The sequence below is a fragment of the Phoenix dactylifera genome, unplaced genomic scaffold (assembly GCF_009389715.1).
Source record: "Phoenix dactylifera cultivar Barhee BC4 unplaced genomic scaffold, palm_55x_up_171113_PBpolish2nd_filt_p 000804F, whole genome shotgun sequence".
Taxonomy (NCBI): domain Eukaryota; kingdom Viridiplantae; phylum Streptophyta; class Magnoliopsida; order Arecales; family Arecaceae; genus Phoenix; species Phoenix dactylifera.
Window position 1 is genome coordinate 162,969 of NW_024068171.1, and position 25,061 is coordinate 188,029.

Sequence of the window (25,061 nt, forward strand, 5' to 3'; positions counted from 1 at the left end):
ACCTGGCATGCACCATGCAGCGCAGCTCTAAACGCACGCTAGGGGAGCTTTCTCCCGTCTCGCTTGACTTCCCTTGACCTATCAGGGGGAATATAAAGATAAAAAAGCAGCGACAGGTCCCGACAAAGCTTGTATCTGCCCAGCTGCTAGCCACGTGGCAAATGGGCTGGATGCGGAAAACATGCGGTCCGGTTTGATAAGCTTTCTGGCCGATGATGAAGCGGGAACCGCGTGCTGAAGTTTGAGCTGCGCACGAGCAATAGCCGCTCCCCGCAGGCACTTGCAAATCGCCAGGAGGTCTTGATGGAAGTAGGAGATGATATCCATATTTTCGACACCCCCTGATTTGGTTGATCAAGGAACACCAAGGTTTCCAACGGTGCAGATGTGCCCGAACAACATATTCCTCCGAGGCCATTTTACCGCCATCAAACAGTAAGCGCTGATGCAGTAAAATCATAGCCAGCTTTTCAGTGTCTGGTAGGTGTGTACGTGCGACAAGAGCCTCCAACACCAGTATACTAGCTAGGTTCGAACCGTGACAAGCATGCATCTCGATGGATTCGACGCTCGCGTGATGCAGTAAAATCAGATCTCTTTGCACGCGGTAACCAAATAGCCTGATCTTTCAAGCTAGGATTCATTCAACCCCATCACACAGCCTGATGTGAGGGCCAAGGCCACAGGCAACATTCCACCCTTGCCGCAAATAGAGACACGATGAAGCCTTGCTGCAAATCGGCAACATTCGGCACGTAAACACGCTTCATCATCAATTGATACATTGTCGGTCGCCTCAGGCAGGTACTCTGTGAAGTAACCTCACCACTTGCAAGTCAGCCAATCACATAGTCCGCACCACGGGGAGAACTCTTGCATAGTTGCATCTTTTGGTGATCTACTCGAAGTCACTGCGTCCTGCTGTTCTGATAGGTCTCGACAATCACAAATGCTGCTAAAAAGTAGCACCAGATCAAACTTCCAAGAGGTGAGCCCCCACGTTCAGATACAACAGCTATATTCTTTATAATTGCAAACATGATGCAACTATTTGTACAGCCAAAACAATTTAGCAAACAGGAGTCCGGGCGGAGCGGGGGACCAGGATAAAAGCTGGCTACTAAGCTGAAGAACAAACAGCTATATCATGCAGACGCACTGTACAAATCCAGGAATAAGCGCATGAAGCAAGCAGTTGAACTGTTGATCCGTTCCAAATGTAATCTGTCATTCAAGCAGGTAGTGGTTCCTCCAAAACTGCAATTTTAATCAAGGCAAGTAATCATCAGCATACCCATAAAATAAATGGTTGCGCACTGTGGGTGCGGGTGGGTGGGTCCGTCGGCGTGCGCGCGCGCGCGCGTCTCTGTGTGCGTGCGTGCGTGCGTGAGAGATAGAGAGAGAGAGAGAGAGAGAGAGAGAGAGAGACCCTTTGTCCTCGGTGCTTTAGTTGAAATGTGATCTGATACCACCGGGGTCATGGTAGGTACATCAGGAAGATCAAGAACCTCGACTTCTTCGCCTTCAAGCTGAAGTCCCACTTCTGGCTGCAGTTTAGGTATCTTTCTAGATACTTCAGTGGATGGCACTGACGAAGCAGGAACTGCTGGTAAAGACTGCAGGGTGATCTGCCAAGTTAACAGGACAAATATTGCATCAGATAAGAATGAGTTTACCGAAATGTCAAGAAATTGAGAAACAAAAATTTACCTGATTGTGGCAAGCATGATATTTTTTTAGCAGTATAAATTCATTTATATGTAAGCTCAGCAATGTTGACTAACCAGAACTTAATGATTCAGTTTGATCCTCCAGTAACTGTAGATTCAAGAAGTTGCCTATTTATTTCTAATATTTAACAAAGGCTGCCAGTATAGCCCTTCATGCCTAGAAAATAGGCTAAAACTTCTGACCTTCAACTTGTCTCAGCTGATAGTGCGTTGTATCGGAAATAACATAACATAATAAGCATTAAGAGCCGTAATTCAGAAACAAATTTACAAACATACCTCACTGTCCAAGTTCTCAAATTCCGCTAAAACATCTTCCTCATCCTCAGCAGATAAACGCTCGCCTAGAATTGCAGTTATTTCCTTGGGTAGCAAAAGGTAAGCCATAAACTTTAAAACATTAAATGGGCAAGATGAGAGTGTTCTTCAGACCACATAAATATGGCAAAGTTTGATAATGAAATTTAGCCAAACACTTCACATAGAGTGATTAGAAGTATCAAGCTTCCTCCCCAATATCTGGGATTCCCTGCTTGCATGATGCACTATTTTTTTTCCTTTTTTTTTTTTTAAAAAAAAAAAAGAAGCAGAAGCAAGAAGTGCATTAAAAAGAACCATTCGTGAATCAAGCAACAATTTCATAATATGGTAATCAGCTAATCATGGTAAAAGCTAATATATGTTTTCAGCAAGAGAAAAGGGAATGATGTAAAGAACCATAATCATTGTCTGAGCTTGCTTGCCTCTGAAGACCAATCCTATCCGTTAAATCTTATACCAACTCTGAGATTCTGTAGCAATTACCCCCTGTATTTTCATACAAGTAGAAAAGAACAATTTCCATTTTTGACTTTTTTTAATTGCTTTAGCTGGTTATAGGTTGGATAGGCTGGCATGAAATTAGCCATTACTTAATTTCTCATCATGTCCACCTGGATGCTAATTACAGTTCCAATCCAACATCCATGATTATGCAATTACATACAGGCAGCATTCTCAGTCTGCATTGGCAGTCCATGTGATCCGAGAAACCATAATCTTAAATATCCATCAAACCAGAACACACTCAACATATGGAAAGAAAAGGAAATAAAGAAAGAAAGCAAGAAAGAAGGGTAAAGACAGGACAGACAACCAGAAAAGGGTCCCATCCACGTGCAACAAGGGAGAGAAAATAGAAGAAAATAATAAGATACAAGACTAAGGAGAAGAGGTTAAAGGACAGAATTAGGCTTTATTATTGCCAGAGGAGAAGGGAAGATTTGACTGAGCATCTGCGGGGAAGTGACAAGTCAAATATAATGTTGTCATGAGTGTTAGAGGTAAAACTAGGCATTACAAAGGACAGAAGTTGGGGGCTCCAGTGCCACCATGGATTTACGGAAGGTGTGAGTGGAGGGATATGTTTAAGGTTTCGTAGGAGAGAGAAGTCAAGGGCTCCATCACCACCATGGTGAATTGGTGCTTCCAGGTGGAAGAAAATTTCAGAAATTTGTTTCTGAGACGGGTATAGGGAATGGGGGTTAGCTTTCAGTGAAGGAACGAGTTGAAATGAGGGCATTATACGAACTAGGGCATCACGGATCTTAGTTAACAAAAGCAGGAGAAAGTGGGAGAAAGTGTAGCTGTGTAGGAGCAAAGCTGGGTGTGGGAAGGCAAACCTCTCAAAAAATTTAGAACAAGAAATGTTTTGAAAGCAAGTGCAGAAGTGAGTTTCCAGGTTCCAAAGTGGGTGCAGTGCCCTAAACATTAGCTTCCCGCTACCAAGTTGTAAATTGTAGATGAAGAGTCGGTAACATACATCATAGGGCATTTAAAGCACAAATAGGTATCATAACGGTAGTATTAGCATTAAAATATGAAACATTCTTAGTGGATAAGTTTTGACTCATGCATTGCACACCCCAGCACCACAAATCTGTGCATGTGCAGACACACATGCCTCATCATGCTTTGAAAGTCTCTTCATTCTCTTCCATGATCCAGGTTGCTCGAGAAAATAATTTCACTAACACAAATAAAAATGCCGCAATTCCTTGCCACAAGAAGCATTACATGTAATACAGCCCATGTAATCATTTTACGTTACGAAAACTGGTCCTTACATGATTCTTCTTGAACCTAATCTCTTTGTTCAATAGCCATAGGTTGTAACATGAGTTATTTCGATTTACCATGTCATCACTAAATAATGATGTAAATACTTTTACAACCTCCACAGTTGTGATGTCTATCAAAATCCTAAGGACATGTTTGGATGCCAAACTAGCAGATTCCAGGATAACTCCCACATCTTTTAAAGTTACCATAGGAGGAATGGAGAATCAAGTGGCAAAATTAATGAGGCTTATAACCTGCAATCCGAAAAAAAAAAATGAATCACAAAGCCCATTTAAGAAAAGTGACTATCAGAATCCTAAAGATTCTTGGATTGTTCAACCAACTGGCCTCCAAAATCCCCAACAATATCCCTTCCATCATCTCCTCTTTGCAGCTGATTCCCATGTCATGGGAGATATGCTGCAGATATAACAGCCTACATAGAACTAAGAGCCATAACATACAGCTGTTAGGCCGATCCTGCCATGCCACATCATTCTAAAAGCAGATTTGTATAACAAAATAGACTAGCAGGATTCATGTAGCCAACCACAAATGATCGGGTTAGGGATTGTTTTTCATGATTCATGAGATAAATATATAAATAGTTCATATTTCTAGAGAGAGATCCATACCCGATTAGGTGTATTTCTAGAGAGAAATCCATATCTGATTAGGTGTATTTCTAGACAGAGATCCATATCTGATTAGGTGTATGCACATCTATTTCTACCCGCTTGTGAATGTGAAACTCCAAATGGTTCAACTTGAAGCAACACAAAAGCAAAAATAAAAAAGAAAAAAAAGTAATAAAAGCTCACATTTTGATAAGTCTTTGCATCTTCCGTATCATCCATCAACTTGCGAACATCTTCCAGATTGATCTCACTTTGTATAGCTTTGATGGCATTATTGCCTGCCTTCAAGCTTTCAAATACAACTTTCTGTTTGCTTGCCAGTTCAATATCTGCCAACTGAACTAAGTGAAAAACAGATAGATATTACTATATAATACATGAAAGAAGACAGCTACAATTAGACCATTTTCTAAGTAGTTCAAACAAAAGTACGCACCATACAAAATCCTCCACTATAACAACAAATGCATTCATTCACATGTCACTACATACTTGTTGCTCAACATTAATTAGCCAAGCATCAACTTGCTTCAATAACTCTTCCTGAGCTTTCTTCTTTTTCAGTGCAAGAAGGGCCCTGTCTTTCCTCTTCTCTCGAATCAGGTCCCTTGCAGCTTGCTTTTCAGCTTCAATGACAGCAACAAGCTGGAGTGGCAAAAAACAGAGAACCAGGATCACAGAAATGATGTTAGTAGTTTAAAAATTGTTTTAGATATTCATCAAGGGCATCTCCTATAAGTTCATCGAGCAAGGATATAGAGCAAAAAGCTTTGGAGCTCATGCAGAGTCTCAGATACCGTACAACTATATTCACTAACTTTCAGATACGAAAACCCTGAAGAGTGGTTCATCTTCCAAATTTGCTCGAGCAGAACAAGCATCATGCAAAAACAAAAGGAAACTTCAAGATCTAACAAATTCAAAAAGAAAGGTTACTTTTACCAGCATGGAGGACCTCAAGCACTCCTATCATAAAAATTAGAAACAAAAGTCTTTTGGGAAAGCATATTTCACGTGCTAAAAGCCTAAAACAGTCAATGGAGTTTTTGTCTTCGTCACTTTGGATATCCATTACCTGCTAAATAAGCTGATAAGCTATAACTTTGACCAGAGTTTATGGAAACCAAATATTTGGTGTCACAGAACCAATGGGAAGAAGACAGACACCAGTTCCCACTTTTCATGTACTAAAGTTAAGCAAAGAATTACATGTCATTGATCAGAAAAGGATTAAAATGGATTAGAAAAAGTGGCTAGTGTTTTCTTTCTTTTCTTTATTTTCTTTTTTGGCCAAGAAGACCAAAGACCATGGAGTATATCAATATGCCAGTTAGAAAGGATAGTGCTGTGGTCAATGTTGGCCGGTTAAAGGAGCTCCTCAGGCAGATCAGTAGTCCAAAGCATGCTGGCCCATTGCTAAGTTCCTAGCTTGGAAAGCCAGTCAGCAAGTTGATTGGCTTCCCAATAAACATGAGCAATATTTACATTAGAAATGGACCACAAAAGAAATAAATATCACGCAACATGAGGCTGGAGCCATGTAAGGGTCTGTAATGGTTAATCCAAGAAGTGGGTAGTCAGTTGACCTTGAACCCACAAAAACCAAAACCCATGGGTAAGCGATGTGGCATTGAACAAATGGTCCGTCCAATAACATATGTGGATGGAAATCAGAATTTAGTGGCAACAATTTGTGCAAGATCAGAATCCATGGGATACAGCAGTGCTCAAACAAGAATTCGCACAACATATTGAATGAGAAATGGAGATTAAGTGCATGATTGTGCCTGTATATGAAGAAACTGATCAGCTACAGCAGGTAAAGGATTCAAATCGGAAAGTCGCTATCATACTGCTTATACGCGAGCCATGCATTCTTGCATGCGTACATACATAGGTATGTATGTATTGTGATTGGTGGACAGTAGTTTTCCTTGGTTGCGAATAAAAACTTGAAGGTCGGGAAACAGGTATGTCATTTAAATGCCTATGAACATTTATGAATCCCTTGGTTTGGCATGAAATGTGGATGACATTGAAAGATGCTGAATCGCAAACCTAATTTATTTTTTTTTTCTTTTTCTTTTTTCTTTTTTGTTTTGGGGGTGGGATTGGAGAGCAGGGGTAGTCACCCTTTTTTTTGAAAAAAAAAGAAAGAAAAAACAAAAAAAAAAAGTGTTAGCTCCGATTGGTTAATTTATAGTAATGCTCCGTAAGAGTAGCATCTAATGGTTGAGTAGATGCATTTGCCCCTGTATTATATTAAAATATGTGCGCATTACTTCATGGAACACATCCAAAGAAGAACCAAAGTTGTAGCATCTCATTCTAGCAAGAAAGGTCAAGGAAAACATGGAGGGAAAAATTATCAATATTTGATGGTGCGGAAACAAAGTTAAAGGATGATATTAATGGCAACAGGAAGTGATTTATAGAAAACGATATGGCAATAGTTAACAGAGGCACTCCACAGATCCACATTAAGTAAGTTCCAGGAGACGCAGTTATCGAGAAAACCGAGCTGAATTAAAGGCCCTCTCGTCTCCTATTCTTCCTCAACAGATAAGAATAAGAAATCAACAATTCGGAGAAGAAGAGATATCTTGTTATTGCCACGAAAATATACACATAGATGGGTGGAAAGAAGGCAGGAAGGAGGAGGGTGCGAGGGGACCTGCTGCTGGTATTGAGCGAGCTTGCGGCGTTGGGTCTTAAGGGAGAGGATTGCTCGATCCACGTCCGTAATCTTAGGTTTCTTCACGAATAAATTCCCCATGGCCGCTCCTCCCCAAACCCTAACCCTCGTCTTTCTTAAGGGGAGAGGGTAAGGGAAATCCAACGAAGGAAGGACGGGGAAATCGCTGCCCCACTGTCTCGCCACACCGGCTTGGAGTGGAGTTGAGGAAGGAAAAGAAAGAGAGAAGAAGAGCTTCCTTTTTTTTTTCTTTTCTTTTCTTTTCTCTTCATTTCCCGCCTTTTCCTCTCTCCTTTTTTTTTTTTTTTTTTGCTGAAAAAAAAAAAAAATATGACCCGGCTGCTTGCATGCGGAAGATCAAGCGACTTGTGCCGTTAAATGGTGCTGCACCCAGAGATTATTGCGGCGGACGATATACCGACATTGCTTGGCGCTAATTTTAGCCGATCAAGAATTGCTCAGATTCTTGGTCCTCGTGCCGGTAATTTCTAGTTTTGTTGAAGCTAAGCGTCCGCAAGACTTTCAAGGGCTCGCGGTCGCACTTTGCAAATATCTCTTGGTAATATCGGAACCAGCTACGGTATTTTTCCTCAACACCGGTCATTTGAGGCAAAACTAGCATAGCTCACATCAGAGAAAGATGATACTTGTCTATAGCAGCGGTCATTTTAGAGCCTTTATGCAACATCGGCAAGTTCTAAACTGGTATTAATGTTGCGAGTTTCTAATTTCTACGTAATAACGTATCATATAATCAAGCTTGAGCTAATCCCAGCAAGCCGTGCCCCGGAACTAGCGTCATACTTTACATGCACGTACGAGAGATTATTGAAATAAGCCCCGATCAGTATTGATGCTGCAAGTGTCTAATTTATCCTTGGATGCATGTACATGCTAAGAGCTTGTTACCAACAGCTAAGCATGATTAATTACCATTAATAGAGCAACATCACAGCAACGCCCTGCATGCCTATCCATGCTACAGTGACACAAATCATTTAAACTTGATCATCAATTTTCCTGCCAGGCTGCCACTCGGTGGATTTGGCAGCGGCAGCAGGGAAATTAAGCTGCATGCAAATTTTTGCGAGTGCGGAAATAACAGCACTCGTGTTAGGAAACAAATTAAGCATCATCTGCCGGGCCCCCTTCTTAGTTCTTGGTTGGGCAGTCGTGATGAGCGATCAAACACGCAGCAACGCATCTGAAGGTCACTCCACCCCACCACGACTTGAACTAAGCAGGCCGACTTCTTGAGCTGGAATTCATCAAACATACGAGCCAAGAGCGCAAATCAAGCAAAGGTCAGCTCATGTACATACATAGAGATCAGGAGGTGCTTATATTACATATATATATATACGTATAGGATGTCATCATGCATCGTTGCAGGCCGGGAGCGTCTTTACGTGTTAGCCCAATGCACGTACGTTACTCATCAACCACTACACTAATCTCGCCCTTGTCGAGGAGGTCGTAGAACTCCCGGGTTCTCCTTTGGCTGCTCCAGTGGTACATCTTCCAAAAGAATCCGGCAGCAAGGCCAAGGCTTATCCCGTAGATCATCTCTTTGATAACGCTCGGGCTCGGCCCCTTGGAAGCGGCCTGCCCGACAATCTTACGAGCGGAAGCCATTCGCTAGCTCCTGAATACTGCTGGATCGTGATCATCAAATCGTCAGAAACAGAAGAAAAACATTGCTGATGCATTCAAATTCATACCGACCTTTCGACGCAAAGAACTCGAGGCTTCAGATAGAGCTAAAAGTAGACGACGTCTGCGCTCTGCCGGCTGGTCCCAGTCTTCCACAAGATGGACTTTCAGCTCTACATAACTTACTTTGTTCTTTTTAAAAATAAAAATAATTCATGGGTCACTTTTGCCAATTAGTTAGGTAGTTTTGAAAAGGAGAAATTCCGAAGAACTTATCAGCGGCTTAACTTGATTTTTTTTTTTTATAAAAAAAAAAATACAAACTACAAATAAGGATCAAGAAACCTTATTTGGTGGTTAATGTGAAAGAAAGGGATGCCATGTATTCATTCATGCACCAATTATAAAAAAAAACTCCCCAAAAAAACTCCATTGCAACTCCCCACTCCAAGCTGGCCAGTTTATCACCCCAAGTATGAGACTCTTCGTTCCACAAGTGGATTGTTTAGCTGTTGACTGCTGATGCGGCTCTACCAGGGTTGATTCACCAAGTTGTATACGGCTATATCATTACAATAATGGTAGGAACAGATGGCAACCGCATACATACATGCATATACCAACTATTACATTAAAGATACTAGAACCTTCTGCTATCAGATGATTTGTAAATTTAAGTCGGTTTGGACTGGAATTGGTATCCTAAGTTAATTTGGACTCAATCTCCAAGATTTGTAAAATCAAGACATACCCGACAGTATAACATTCTCAACAATTTTGGTAGTTCGTGAGGCAAGAAAGAATCTATAGAGCTTGCTTCTACAAGCAAAGTATATATACAAATTATGGAAGGCTCGAGATAGATGACTAAAAATAACTCCAAGCCTCTTAAATTTCCCATTAATAGGATGAGGAGAAAGAAACAGCGCTCTTTGTTTCACCAAATTATAAAAGGATGGTAAGCATGCTAATTAATTTGGCATTGGAATAAAGTCGGATAAAATAAATAATGCCTAGTTTTGTCAAAGAGAATGAAATAATGGCTGTGGGTCATCCAATAATGGCGATAGCAGCATCCCACCCATTGCTTATAGGGCTCGTTTGGTTCGCGGGAAGTATTTTCCCTCCTAGGAATATGATTCCTGGGAATCAGATTCCTAGGAAGAGGATACCTAGGAAAGTACTTTTGGCATGTTTGGTTAACCATGGGAAAGTGACAAATTTACAAAGTGCTTATGTTTGGTTGACCATCCACTTTCCTAGGAAAGTTATGTATAATTCCTATTATGCCCTTAATAAAAATTAGTTCTTTAATGCCTCTTTAATGCCTCTTTAATTATGAAGGGTCTTTTTGGGAAAAAAATAAAAAAGGAGTGATTCCCACCTCATGGGAAATTAACTTTCCCATGTTTCTCATGGGAAAGACTTTCCCATGAAATGTGGGAATCATATTCCCATGGGAATACAACTTTCCCATCTCTCTCCTTTGAAAACTCCAACCAAACAAGAGGCATTTCATTACTTTCCCGTTGACCACACTTTTCCCCTCCTTTTCCTGCGAACCAAACGAGCTCATAGTTTCAGTGAAGGATCGATGGAAGGTGCAGCCTTCGACGAAAGTAGAAGAATGGCACTATATAAGCATCTCACCAAATACCCGGCCGTGTGCACAGAAAGTGTAGAATGGAGGACGTTAAAAAGGCCGCCAAATAAGTAGCATTGAAAAACATGCGGTATAATCCAAGCTCCCAATTTTCTCTCAAATCTTAGCTTGAAAAATACAGCTTCGGCATTTAGCATCCAATACTGCTTCAAAACTTGGAGATCCAACTATTAGCAGATCCCAGATCGGTCAGATCCTTGATTGGATCACTGGGACCTGCCTCAACGGATGACTCAAAAATTCAATGATCTAACTTGGATGCTTGGCCAAGTTCTTGAGTGGACCAGCGATTTAACACGATCAAATCTGGACTCAGGTTTACATCTTCTGTCAGTACTAGATTTTTCCTTTTTGAGATTTAATGGAGGAAGTGGGAAACTTCGCCCTTGTTTATTGCAGGTCAGTACTAGATTTCAAAAATAAAAAAAGAAGAATAATTCAAAATTTATATTTATAACATAATTTTTTGGGGGAATTTTTTCACAATTCACTGATGTTGTTCTATATTGTGAAATATTTTCTCAGCGATTTGCGAACAAACTAAGTTGAGATGCCAAAATTCAAAAACTCCCAACAATTACAAGATAAGTGTAACTAAAACCTAATAGATGTTATGCTCAATTAAAAGAAATTTTCTTTCATCGAACCCCAGGCTCTGTTTAGTAAATTTTTCCATACAAGTAAAACAGAGAAGAAGAGAAGATCGGGTTAATATTATTGGCAGACATGACAGAATATACAAAATACAAATTGAAATGGTCGATAAAATCACGGCACATCCCAATTAAAATACGAGAACAAAGCAACGAGAAAGCACCAAAGGAGATAACCATGCTACGAGAGAGAACAAAAGAGCTTCAGTTTGCATGGCAAATGGACGTTCAAAAATAAAACGAGTAGATCACGGAAGAAGAATGTTACCTCCCAAGTCCGCCCCCTTCCCCCGCAAGATTGTTCACGGTGGTCCAGCGTCCGTCTCCATTTCAGAGTCCACCGACCGAGAAGCAGCTAGGTGGCGGAAGAGGAGGAGTGCTACAGTGGCACGTGTCAAATGTCTCATCATCTGCCGCTGACGGCGAAATAACACCGAAATCCTAAAGTATCGGATCCGCCCGATATCGAGAATACGGGACGATGTTACGTGACAGCACCTATGTTCGCCCCAATAAAATATATTAACTTTGGCTTAAACATATTTTCTTAAAAAACATTAAACATATATTACTTTGTATACAAACCGCTGTAACCAAATGATGGCGAAGCAATGGTCCATTTGCCGAAACCATTCCGAAACCACCCTTCCACGTGTTGTCCAAAAAAGCCATTTCACCCGGTGTGTTGTTTCATTGTCCTAAAGGAGCTAATATCATCAGTTGAATCCAGAAGGGGCAATGGTTGTGTCCATTCTCTACTCCGAGATATCTAGATAATAATGAGAAATGGAGGAATTTTTCAAACCAAACATGTATTCCGTAAAACTAATGGAACTACGGATTGGATGGTTGCTTATTTAGCCAGTCACTCCGATAATACCTTGTGAGTTGGTGATGGAGACTTGCCCTACGCACTCCAGTATTCTATTTTTTAATTTTATTGGATGCATCCATACTTGATCCACCTATTTTAGCCACACAAAAAAAAAAAAACATTTCACTTATATTCGGCATTAACACGCACATTGGCTTTTAAGCTACGTCAAGGTTGCGGCATGCACCTGTGCAGCATTTTCTTGGATCGATAGAAGCTTTCTGGGCAGGAATTTTTGGCTCGAACGCATGCGGTAAAATCCCTGCCACAGTAAACCTGGGGTCTTAGACAAATTTCCAAGAAGGCTTATCCCCAGATACCATGCAAATTCAGTGCCTAGAGCACAAAACATAAATCCGAACATGATCATTCCGGTGTTTTGACCATAAAATTAGCCGCCACTCAATCACCATTAATCAATTCCAACTGCCTTCAATGACGAAATATATAGATCATAATGCCGATGGAAGATCTAATGAAGAAACTGATAACAAAGATATTGTTGAGGTTACACTAATTGATGGAGTGAAATATAAGAAAAGGTTCTCAATCCATGTTCGCGAAGAGTGCCAGGCCCTTTCACAAATTTACAATATGCAGAAAACCAACTCCCAATTCAGTTTATGTTTCACACATTACAGCAGCTAATAAAACCCCTTCTTGGACGATTACATGGTTTCAAAAGGTATTTACACCCTGAAACAGATTGCAGCCCCAACACAAGGACAACAATTTATGACACAATTAAGAGCTCGAGGACCGTTAAACCGAAGATGAGCAAACACAGGCACCTCCAATCTGCCAGCATTTTGTTATGCGCACCTGGGGAAGTAGATCTGACCCACATAACCTCCAGTCATTGCCCTTCTCACATTGCTCTCAAACAACTTGGGGTTGTCACGTAGAACAGCTGCTGCATCATGATTCAAGGGGTCCTCATCATTGGGTTGCTGCATATATAATGAGAAAGGTTAAGTAAAGTAGCATTTTACTCATAAAAAACTGTGAATAAGCTCCATTCATCATATTTAAAAAAAAAAAAAACAAGCCAGCAAAGACTCCACCAATTCTTTTTAAGTGATAAATAAAATTTAGAAGAATGAACTAACGGATAAATGCAGATATAAAGAATGGAGAAGTAGGCCCTCATGTAACATCCCCATGTTGATCTAGATGCAGTACCTTCCACAGTTGATCTATAGATGTGATCAAATTCATCTATAAACGAAGAAAAGATAAAATTTGATGAAGCACCATAGTGCTAGGTTCTAACTAAGCATCAAAGCAAGATCATACAGCAATATCACATGGCAAGTGTCAAATATAGTATCAACCTTTCATATGATGGTTAGAATATGATGGCCTGCAAGTATCCTCTTCCAATAAAATCAGCATATATAGAGAGTGCCTTTACTTATGCCATAGTCATAACTCCATCCATTATGATCCACTCAGTGCGCACATTATCATCTACACTTGATCCAGGACCACAAAATCACTTCACACTCTCACCCTTTTTTTTTTTTGGTTAAAACACTCTCACCCTTAAGTGGTCCATCTTTTACTCAAATCCTCCAAAAGTTTCTCACTTGACAACAGATTCATCTGCTCTTGAACTCATTTTTGGTCCCTTCCTACTTCCCAACCCTCATACTCATCCTTCAGCTCCCAAGAAACTCCTCTATAAATTCCTGTCACTTTTTTATAACCAAAATCTTCTAAGATTGATTTGACCAAACTTTTAAAATTCCCTTGTTCAATCATCCGATATGCAGAATATATGAAGGTTCTACTAAATTTGCGGCTATTCTTGCGAAAAAAACTGAATGTAAAAATTTGGTAAATGTATAGTTGAAGTATAAATGTTATTACTTATTAGCTACATCCAAAAGCTGCAATTTGCCCAACAAAAATGTAAAACGGCTATTATTTAGAACATTTGCAATAGACATCATTGCATGTAGGCCTCTGTTATTTTCATGCTTTCTGCAGCTGAAGTTTATACAAAATATGTACCGGGGATATGAATAATTATTCCTTACATCCTTAAAACATATAAAAGTGGCCAAGTTTCCAAATTTTCTAATTCCATAACACAGACTAGACTTCAATTTTAGAAGAGTTAAAACATGCCAGACTTTTATAGAAGAAGGCACTCTAAAAACTTCTGAAAAAATCTTGACCCTAGGAACTTTCGAGGGAGGAAGAAGAGAAATACTTATAAACCAAGAAACAATGGTGGCATACAATGCATTAGACATTAGTTAATTATGAGGTTATTATTTTCAGGTATTTTCAAAATTTTAGATTTTAGTTAAATTATCCTAGATCTAAAATCTTTAGCAGCCACATGCATCTCCACATGCATTATAAGTAATAGCTGGAAATAATCCAAATGTAAAATACCATTAAAGAAAGAAATGGAGCAGAGTTAGATGGGATTGAGTTTGAAAGTGGTGCAGCCATGTGATAGTGACTCCTATTCGCCATCAATACCATAATGTATACAGTGTTAATTGTTAAAAGCTAAAGTTCTCACACATCCCTTGCTGTGTAATGACCTAACCCACCTGTAAGGCATACATATCTACGAACATCCTTTATGGTCAAGAGAACCTATTGTCACCCACCCAGTAAATATAATACCCATGATCACTTTGTTAGACTTCAATTCGGTGCTATCTGCTGTGTAGAGAAATAGGAATAAATGAAGATATTCCAAGGAATAAAAATAAAGAATCACCACATAAGCAACCAGAAGGAGAACTAACAAGAGTTGATTCAAGAATTACATAATTGGATTTTAGTGTGACAGTGTAAGCCATGATATTAACTATAAATGAATGAGAATTAATGGATGGCTGTTCCATTAGTTTGACCATGAATAGAACAGCGCTAAAAAGTCTTCAGGCAAGAAGGAAAGAAACTGGAAATATTGGCAAAAGTTATACACCAACTAATTACTATCAAGATATATCCATATGGCCAAACAAGACAACCTGAATGAAGATATATCCATATGGCCAAACAAGACTGTCGGAATGAAGTCAGTGAATATATTTATAGAATTACATATGCTGTGGCATTTATTTATATATACCATATCCGGTATCTGGACTGAGTTAGAAAATTCATGAGCACCCATACGAACGAAATGAAAGTAGTACCGTGAAAAGAAGATTCAAGCCATAGATGACAGTGTTTATGTTGAGGACAGGTTTCCAGTCTTCACGCAGAATGTTGAGGCACACATTTCCCTCCAAGTCGATATTTGGATGGTAGACCTGGATTAAACATTAATTAAATATTCTTGAAATCAGGAAGTATTTGAAGTAGTAAAAAACTGTTTTAAAACAATAAGTACAGGAACCAAGTATCAACATCAAGTTTGTACCTTTGTCTTGCACTTGACCTTCGGTGGTTCATGAGGATAAGAAGGAGAAACTTGAAAGGTAAAAACAAATGTACCGCCTCTGAAAAACAGAAGATGGTTAGGTTACATAAGAGAAACAGAGGATAAAGTCTTCAACAAAAATATGTAACAAAAATGTAGCAGGCATGTCGATAAGCCACAAAAAAAACACGGATAATTTCTCAAAACAAATTTGAAAACTTGTGGCCTCGTTGGCATTCTTGCTGTCTTTGTGTTTTCATTCCTCCATAAATTACAGAAATACCATGCAAAGAATGATGTGGAAGATAGCATTTGCAGGAAGTGTCTGCTATTCATTTCTCCTATTTTCACTCTTTCTTTTTTGAAAGCAATAATTCTTTGCTCCCAAATGGTCCGAAGATTTTACAAGCAATTTAAAAAAGCAAAAGGGTTTTATCACACATGTTGTTCAGTCTGGTTCATTTTTCTTCCTTGATTGTTGAAAGCAGAGGCAGAAAGAAAAAGCAATACAAAACAGGCCCTTAACATCTACTATTACATTCAACTTGAAACTTGAGCAAATTTAAGTTGTGGAAATTATGGAAAGTAATTATACAGATCACACAAAATGCAATTACTAAAACAAATAGGAGTTTCTAGAGATGACTGGTAACTGGAAAATGATCCCTTACTGATAATATCCTTCATCAGGTCGAATGCTGATTTCAAAGTTCATCAGATCATCCTTTCCATTGGGAAAGGATATACTAGTGGTTTTAGGTAGGTTAAGCTCACCAATATCTGCAAAATATAAAATACCAGTACCAATTATCAAAAAAAGATCCTGATCAATAATTATCAAAAGAAAAAAGAGAGAAATGCTAATGAAATAGAAATTTAAAGGTATGATAATAAAAGAATTGCATATCTAGAACACAATTCATATTGAAATAAAATAGTAAACACAAAGTCTTAAACTCTTTAGTTTTCTAACTTTATATGTTGCAATATGAGAGCTAAAATCCATGCTTCTCGTTGGATATTGCTGACAGAGAATGGAGACAATAGAACACAAATGGACGCTTAGCTAAAAACAAAAAAGAGGATTAAAAAAAATGAAATAATCGATGGCCAAGGGATTTCCTTATTCAATTATGTCCATTATTAGATTATTTAACTTCCCGTAGCCTGGTGTCTGCTCCCACCAATAAGTTATATGCAAGAATCGAGAAAAATACAAGACGATCCTTACAGCTTGGACCAAATTACAGAAAGAAGTTCTTGCAGAGTCCATCCCAGGAGGCACTAATTTCACTTGTCAAAACAGAATTAATCCTAAAGACATACGGAGCTAAAATAGCCACAACAATAGAAGATCATTTTCAAGTGCGAACAAACCTTTATGAAGGCGCAATTCCCCTGCACTTTGCTTCTTGACAGGAGCCCTTCCATTGGCATTTGCAGCGTCTTCTCTCTTCTGGCCCTTTATCTTAAAAAGATTAATCATAGTTCTACGCAGAAACATGCAACAGAAAAAAAATGAAGAAATTAGGAAATGATACACGATCGTTATACCGAAGTAAATAAAGATAGGGCAAAGCTTTTATGGTGATGCCACAAGTAGTGCCCTGACATCAAAGAATGAGTACAAAAAAGAAAATGAGCTCCAAGCTACAAGAACAAAAACACCGAAAATCTTTGAATTTCTAAGGACTTTTCATGTCCTCTTTTGTTTTCATTTTCTTGGAGCAGCACATAACAGTGCATTGGAATCAATCAAACAAAAATAATCCGAGAAGGCAAGCAGATCTGTTCTTGAAACGGGGATCTGTAGCTTGTCATTCCAGTGACAAGAGCTCAAACATTGGTAAGCAATTTGAGAGTGCACAATCTGATGCATACACTGAAAACTAGGGCATCTCACACAGAAATGAGTGGAGGGTATCAGGTGTTGAGATTTAGGGGCAGAGATTATGTTCTGGCATGCTGAGCTACTGCAAGATAACCAGCCAATTGTTTAGCTCGCTTGCTACTAATATAATACGCCAGGCGGTCGAACATAACCAGTGTCCGTAACCCTCGAAATCAAATCCTCTATTTGTAAAGATAAAAAAGATTTACAAAAATTAAAATGCTTCAATATGTTCGTGTGTCTAATCACCATCCAGGAATACAATTTCATCAAAGAAGAGCATCAATCAATCGGATAAGAACAATTGAATAGGGCATAAACCAAAGGTTATTCATAATGAGATCAGACTATCCACACAAACCAGGTCATTTCATTTTTTTCTAAAAAAGAGGAAACAAGAATTCGGCAACCATATCACATCCAAAATCCATAACAAGGGCGACACATAATTCATTTTAGAATATCTAGAATTCCAATAAGAAATTAACCATGAATCCTAACCAACCACACCAAATAATTAAGCTTGCTCGTGCAGCAAAAGGAAAGGGCAAGAAAAAGCCCTAAGATCTCCAAGGAGACACGCAATCAATCGAAAACTTAGGGAGCGGAGACGCGAGATAACATCGAAATATTACGGCCACGCGATCGCGACGAGACATTGGACTCCCGAGAGGATTGATGAGAAGAGGGGGAAAGATCGGGAGCTCACCTACTCGACTAGAACCAGAAGACGAGACCGAGAGAAGAAAGGGGGGGGGGGGGGGGGGGGGGCGGTGGGTCGTTTTAAAAGGCGATGCCCTTTTTATTCCCAGATCGCGACCGACTTTTAGCTGAGAACCCACGTCAGTCGCATATAAATTCATAAGCGAACCCATCGATCTGCCGTCGGCTTTCCTTCGAGGGGGAAAGAGAGAGGGAGCGTCTTCCTCGTTCGCCTGCCGCACCTGCACGTCAGTGACGTGATGAGTCATGCTTCTCCCACAGAATTTGTATGCGGTCAAGCGGGACCTGAGATTTTATTCCTCTTCGCATTCGGACAAGAATAGGCCTCTCTTTCGTCAAATGACGGATGTATCCTCGAGCTCTACTACTCTGCAATGATTGGTCTTTATGCCTTCGAAATGACCAAACTGCCCTTATAAATCGACCGTGAATCCGGTGGACCATCTTCTCTCTCACATCGGCGACGGCGACGGACCTGATCGACATTTTCTTAGGAAGGCGGCGCGCTTCCGGCAATGCCAAGCTGTAATGCTCTAGCTCCTGTGGGCCCCACGCCGTTGCTACCCTCCGCGGGCGCTCGGAAGCCAGCGCCGCAACTCCCGGGCTCTCTTTCGCTCCGCTAGCTCCGTGCTCAAACGCCGATCAGTGACGCCGCCCGCTGTAGCGCCATTGGGATGATGATGATGATGATGATGATTAGGAAGAGGGTTCTCAACAAGGGATTCGGCCACCGTCGAACTAACCAACCCTACCACCAGCATTAGGTCCTCTGGAAGGGGAAGCCTGGCGAGGTTGGAGGTGCAGGGCTAGAGCCTTCTGTTGGGGGGAAAAATAAACCATCCCACAAGTACAATTAAAGCACCCAAATCTAACAGCAAGCCTGAGCTCATCATGCAGGTCGAGCCGAGCTCAGAAGGCCGAGCCAAGCTCATCATGCGAGCCGAGCTCATCATGCAGGCCGAGTCGAGCTCAGAAGGCCGAGCAGAGCTCATCATGCAGGCCGAGCTCAGAAGGCCGAGCCGAGCTCAGAAGGCCGAGCAGAGCTCATCAAGCAGGCTGAGCTCCGAAGGCCGAGCCGAGCTCATCATGCAGGTCGAGCTCCGAAGGCCGAGCCGAGCTCATCATGCAGGCCGAGCTCCGAAGGCTGTCGAGCTCCGAAGGCCGAGCACAGCAGGCCGAGACCAGAAGGCTGCCGAGCTCAGAAGGCCGAGCACAGAAGGTCGAGCACAGCAGGCCGAGACCAGAAAGTTGCCGAGCACAGAAGGCTGCCGAGCTCCGAAAGCTGCCGAGCTCATGCGGGCCGAGACCAGAAGGCCGTTGAGCTCAGAAGGCCGAGCTCAGAAGGCTGCCGAGCACAGAAGTCCGAGACCAAAAGGCTGCCGAGCTCAGAAGGCCGAGCTCAAAAGGCTGCCGAGCACAAAAGGCCGAGCACAGCAGGCCGAGACCAGAAGGCTGCCGAGCTCAGAAGGCCGAGCTGACCTCAGAAGGCCGACCTCGTCGTCTATATGCTGCGGCCATGCCCTGCAGTAGCCTCACCGCACCATGCTTTACTTGCCGGCCACGCCATGACATATCAATCAGGAACCATATCCTACTACAACTGTCAACGCCTCACCATTCCCAAGAATGTACTGCACTGCGCGCCACAAGCAAGCTCTGGCTACGCGCCATCTCCTCCCATGATGGCAACGGGCCATCCACGGCAACTCATTACTTCACAGCCCACGTCCAATCGTGACGGTAACCCATTAATTCGCCCAGTCACATCACAAGTAACCCTGCCACTCTTCCTATAAAAAGGGAGGCTTCTTCCTCCAAAAGGGAGCTTCGGACTTCGAAATACAGTCCATCTCCTTCTCCAAAATTAAGCCCCCCTCTGACTTAAGCATCGGAGGGCCGGCGCCGGAAACCCCGGCCACCGGCATTTTTGCAGGTCTTCCGGAGGACGCCGCCCGCCGACGGACCACCGCCATCTGCCGTTCCAGCACCGGAGCTCCTCCTCCTCAGCCGACGGCCACCCCCGGGTCCAAATTCCAGCAACAGTTGGCACTAGAGGAAGGACATTCGACGACATTCGACGACACTTCGACGACATTCGACGCCATTCGACAACATTCGACGCCATTCGACGACACTTCGACGACATTCGACGCCATTCGACGACACTTCGACGCCATTCGACGACACTTCAACGCCATTCGACAACATTCGACGACATTCGACGATATTCGACAACATTCGACGACACTTCGACGCCATTCGACGACATTCAATGTCATTCGACGCCTCCTACGACAACACGCCCCGATCTGAGTGGGGGCACCCTTCTGAGTTGACCGCAAGCCAAAGAAGGCCGCTGAGTCGACCTGAAGCACTTCAACTCTAACTGCATGAAAGGTACATCCTGCTTGGCACGCACATCTCCTTATATATTTGGCTATATTACAGGATGATCGACGATTGGACTACTTCCTTCGCCCGAGCCAAAAAGCGGCTCGAACTCGGAAGTCGGGGGGTAGTGTTGGGAAAAAAATAGACCACCCCACAAATACAATTAAAGCACCCAAATCTAACAGCAAGCCTGAGCTCATCATGCAGGTCGAGCCGAGCTCAGAAGGCCGAGCCGAGCTCATCATGCGAGCCGAGCTCATCATGCAGGCCGAGCCGAGCTCAGAAGGCCGAGCCGAGCTCATCATGCAGGCCGAGTTCAGAAGGCCGAGCCGAGCTCATCATGCGAGCCGAGCTCATCATGCAGGCCGAGCAGAGCTCATCATGCAGGCCGAGCTCAGAAGGCCGAGCCGAGCTCATCATGCAGGCCGAGCCGAGCTCATCATGCAGGCCGAGCTCAGAAGGCTGCCGAGCTCAGAAGGCCGAGCTCAGAAGGCTGCCGAGCACAGAAGGCCGAGCACAGCAGGCCAATACCAGAAGGCTGCCGAGCTCAGAAGGTCGAGCTTAGAAGGCTGAGCATAGAAGGCTGAGCTCAGAAGGCCGAGCACAGCAGGCCGAGACCAGAAGGCTGCCGAGCTCAGAAGGCTGCCGAGCTCATGCAGACCGAGACCAGAAGGCTGCCGAGTTCAGAAGGCTACCGAGCACAGAAGGCCGAGCACAGCAGGCCGAGACCAGAAGGCTGCCGAGCTTAGAAGGCCGAGCTCAAAAGACTGCCGAGCACAAAAGGCCGAGCACAGCAAGCCGAGACCAGAAGGCTGCCGAGCTCAAAAGGCCGAGCACAGAAGGCCGAGCTGACCTCAGAAGGCCGACCTCGTCGTCTATATGCTGCGGCCATGCCCTGCAGTAGCCTCACCGCACCATGCTTTACTTGCCGGCCACGTCATGACATATCAATCAGGAACCATATCCTGCTACGACTGTTAACGCCTCATCATTCTCAAGAATGTACTGCACTGCGCGCCACAAGCAAGCTCTGGCTACGCGCCATCTCCTCCCATGATGGAAACGGGCCATCCACGGCAACTCATTACTTCACACGCCCACGTCTAATCGTGACCGTAACCCATTATTTCGCCCAGTCACATCACAGGTAACCCTGCCACTCTTCCTATAAAAAAGGAGGCTTCTTCCTCCAAAAGGGGGCTTCGGACTTCGAAATACAGTCCCTCTCCTTCTCCAAAATTAAGCCCCCCTCTGACTTAAGCATCGGAGGGCCGGCGCCGGAAACCCCGGCCACCGGCATTTTTGCAGGTCTCTCGGAGGACGCCGCCCGCCGACGGACCACCGCCACCTGCCGTTCCAGCACCGGAGCTCCTTCTCCTCAGCCGACGGCCGCCCCCGGGTCCAAATTCCAGCAACACCTTTCATCGACATGGTGTTTAATTCCATCGCCAGTAGCGGCGTAGTGCCGGCTCTACATCAAATATTCTAATTATATGGGTTTCGAGGTGAGGGAGAAATTGTGCCACTATTCTAAAGACAGCCAATGAAATGATTGCAGCACGGTATGTGTGCTCGAGAGATCAGGCGAGAGCGCAGCTAATTAATGAGTAAGCGGAGTGCTCATAGAGTACTGCAAGGAGGGCAGGAAAGGATGTCCGAGAACATAACCATGAGCTTGATTCAGAGAATGGATATTTATTTCTCTCTCTCTACGGAAAACCGCGCGCCCAGCAAGAAAAGGATCAACATGGCCGCAGGCGTGGCACACAGAGACATGGTTACCGCCTCTGCCAGACAATCTGCCAAACAAGATATGGTGGCGGAGAATACCGAAATCTAGCGGATAGAGGGCAGCGGAGGTTCTTGCATACGTTGCTTGCGCATATGCCTTCGAAAACCATGCCTTTTTCCATGCAGTGGAATTTGACGCGAAGCAACGCGTGGAGATCATGGGCTGATGCCGAGTCTAAGATGGCATAATACTCATTTTGGTGACGTGTTGCCTTTGATACAACTTATCTGGCAGATGGACACGAGGTGCCGCTTGCTCCTTTTGTGGGAGTTCGCCACCAGCCTAGATGTGCATTGCCGCTAGATGAATGTACCGTACGTGCCATTCGTGTGGGTTTTTTTTTTTTTTTTTTGGGGGGGGGGGGGGGGGGGGGGGGCTAAAAACGGCATTTCATATAGCTCAAATGCGAGTACAGCCTGTTGTCAGATCAAACGAAAGTAAAAAATACAGAGAAAGAGGTAAAACTGCCAATGACATCCAGATGAGCTCTCCGGAGTGGCGAGCTACAAATGAGGCGACCCAGTCTGCTGCTCTGTTCGTTTCTCGAAACACATAAGCTGTCTGGAAGAAGGTAAACTCCCTGGTCTGTCGACGTATCTCACCAATCAATAGGGGGTCATCCCCATATGTATCCACACCACAGATCCAGTCAACCACCGAGGAGGAATCCTCCTCAAGACACACCCTATCGGCTCCAAGAACACGCCTTGCATAGGAGATACCCTTCCAGGTTGCTCGTAACTCCGCCCCGACAACGGTCGAACCTGGGGTGCGCCGGCCCCCAGCTGCAATCAGCCTGCCAAGATGGTCTTTGATCACAAACCCCACACCTCCCAAGTCTCCATCCACCGACATACCACCATCGAAATTCACTTTGAGATGACTGGAGGACGGGGGTACCTAAGAAAGAAGGGCAAACCTGGGCGCTATCAAAGCAGTATGGGTATCCCAGATGTCCCTAGTCATTCCAAAGAAAATCAGTGTGGTCACTATGGGAACCTCCATAGCATGGATCAAAGCTCTCTCCACCACTGTTCTCGGGGATGACCTCCTACCCTCAAACAAATGGGCATTCCTGTCCAACCAAATGTGATAGGCCAAGTATGCTCTCATAATCCCCCCCTCAACGGTGCTTGGGCTCCGCATAGAGTCCCTAATCTGATGTAGTAGATCCTCTGCTGACTCCCACCCCGGTGGAGGAGAAACAAGCAACCACCTCCACACCTGCACCACCCTAGGGCATCATAAAAAAACATGGCTGATGGTTTCCTCAGTATCCAGACACAACTCGCAGCTCGAGGTAACCTGCACACCTTGTCTGGCTAATACACTCCTGGTAGGTAAGCAACCCCAGGTCACCTTCCATATGAAAAGTGCCACACGAGGGTAAATCCTCAGCCTCCAAATCCATCTCCCATCAATCTGCCGAGTGCGCTCTCTCCTAATCAATGTCTAAACATCACTGGCTCGCATCCTCGATCGCCCTGTCGGCACCCAATACTAATCTGTTTGACTCCTCCCCAGCAAGGATAGGTAGGGCAAGTATCCTCTCCGCTAGCTGCTCACCAAAGGCATCCCTAACCAGCCCCTCACTCCACCTCCTTCCTCCAGGCACCAACAAATCACTGACTCGATATCCTGCTAATATGACCGTGACCATGGTCGGCAACCGACTGATTGGTATCTCGATCATCCAACTATCCTCGAGAATATCGATGGACCTCCTATCGCCAATGGCCCACTTGATCGCCGGAAGCACTAATGGAGCTCTGGCGCATATCTCCCTTCATATGGGTGCATGATGACGGCCTGCTCGAACTCCGGTCACTAGGGCACCGTACTTGGTCCTCAACAAGGAGCACAAATAATCAGGCTCCAGCAGAAATCTCGCCGCGTGTCGCGCCGCCAAGGCCTCCCTTCTCGACACCAGTGAAATCACCCCGATCCACCCTGCATGATCGGCTGACATACTACCTCCCATACCAACAAATGGATGCCACCTCTGCCGTTGCGCTTTCCCCAAATGAAGTTTCTAAAGAGCTGCTCAAGTGATCTCAGCGACGCCACTGGAAGGATGGCGTTGGAGAGTAGATAAATCGGGATAGAACTAAGTACCGACCATGCCAACATGATCCTACCCATCATGGAAAGTGTGTGCATCTGCTATTCCTCTAGTCTATGTCTGATGCTGGTCTCGATGGAGGAACAATTCCTGTTGTGGAGGCGCTGACCTGGTAACGGGACCCCAAATATCTCAGTGGTTGTTTAAAACATGGCTTGATGCGATGTCTTCTTAAAAAAAAAAAAGGGGAAACGGAGGAAGCACATGCATGCACTCGTAATGATTGGGCATAGCATGTGCCTTAGAAGTAGTGTGTATACACTCATGCATCACATCACATGCATATAACTTTTAACAAAATAAACATACGTATTCACTTTGATTTTATTCTTGCCTCAAAATGAAGATAAAAAAACTTATCCAAGAAAACATACGCATGCAAATGAAATTGTAGAAGAAGAAAACATTAAATAAGATCATCCTTGGTCTCACATGCACCATGGATTCTCCCTAACGTTGATGGAATAACCACATGGACGGCTGCAATGGCAAGATCTGTCAAATGTTGGCTGATGATTTGCCTGCCTTATTTGGTTCCTTAATAGATCTAAATAAATTTGAATGAAATACATTACATTTTATTTTTATTTAGTTTGATTCAGCCAAATAATTTGTTGAATTTTTTTAAGTAATGTTTGGATATTTGAATAAAACTTTGATCGTGAAAACAAAAATAGTGCTCATTCACTTTCAAGTTTCAAATTTAAAAGCCATCTAGAGAAAAAGATTGAATAGTCTTATC

The 25,061-nt window shown here is 43.2% G+C and overlaps 3 protein-coding genes across 4 annotated transcripts; all 3 read right to left on the minus strand.

Annotated features, from left to right (window-relative positions):
- Nucleotides 1-1,004: 1,004 nt before the first annotated feature.
- On the minus strand, nucleotides 1,005-7,435 carry LOC103703797 (vacuolar protein sorting-associated protein 20 homolog 2-like). The gene is made up of 6 exons (XM_008786787.4): nucleotides 7,143-7,435; nucleotides 4,961-5,113; nucleotides 4,652-4,804; nucleotides 2,010-2,093; nucleotides 1,430-1,628; nucleotides 1,005-1,257 (listed from the first exon to the last, which is right to left on the minus strand). Exons 1-6 carry the CDS (start codon nucleotides 7,242-7,244, stop codon nucleotides 1,232-1,234), a joined length of 717 nt encoding a protein of 238 aa, XP_008785009.1. The 5' UTR covers nucleotides 7,245-7,435; the 3' UTR covers nucleotides 1,005-1,231.
- A 1,127-nt stretch (nucleotides 7,436-8,562) lies between these two features.
- LOC103703799 (putative cytochrome c oxidase subunit 5C-4) lies at nucleotides 8,563-8,798 on the minus strand. The gene has a single exon (XM_017841959.1). It carries the CDS (start codon nucleotides 8,796-8,798, stop codon nucleotides 8,595-8,597), a length of 204 nt encoding a protein of 67 aa, XP_017697448.1. The 3' UTR covers nucleotides 8,563-8,594.
- Nucleotides 8,799-12,464: 3,666 nt separating this feature from the next.
- Nucleotides 12,465-18,067, minus strand: LOC103703800 (NEDD8-conjugating enzyme Ubc12-like). 2 transcript variants are annotated; one of them, XM_008786789.4, is made up of 6 exons: nucleotides 18,001-18,067; nucleotides 16,778-16,890; nucleotides 16,072-16,180; nucleotides 15,401-15,479; nucleotides 15,174-15,290; nucleotides 12,465-12,956 (listed from the first exon to the last, which is right to left on the minus strand). In XM_008786789.4, the coding sequence occupies exons 2-6, from the start codon at nucleotides 16,884-16,886 to the stop codon at nucleotides 12,819-12,821; spliced, it is 552 nt and encodes a 183-aa protein (XP_008785011.1). In that variant the 5' UTR covers nucleotides 16,887-16,890; nucleotides 18,001-18,067; the 3' UTR covers nucleotides 12,465-12,818. The 2 variants fall into 2 exon arrangements, with proteins under 2 accessions (XP_008785011.1, XP_026659099.1); XM_026803298.2 differs by lacking the exon at nucleotides 18,001-18,067 and adding an exon at nucleotides 17,282-17,304.
- Between the last annotated feature and the right edge of the window lie 6,994 nt (nucleotides 18,068-25,061).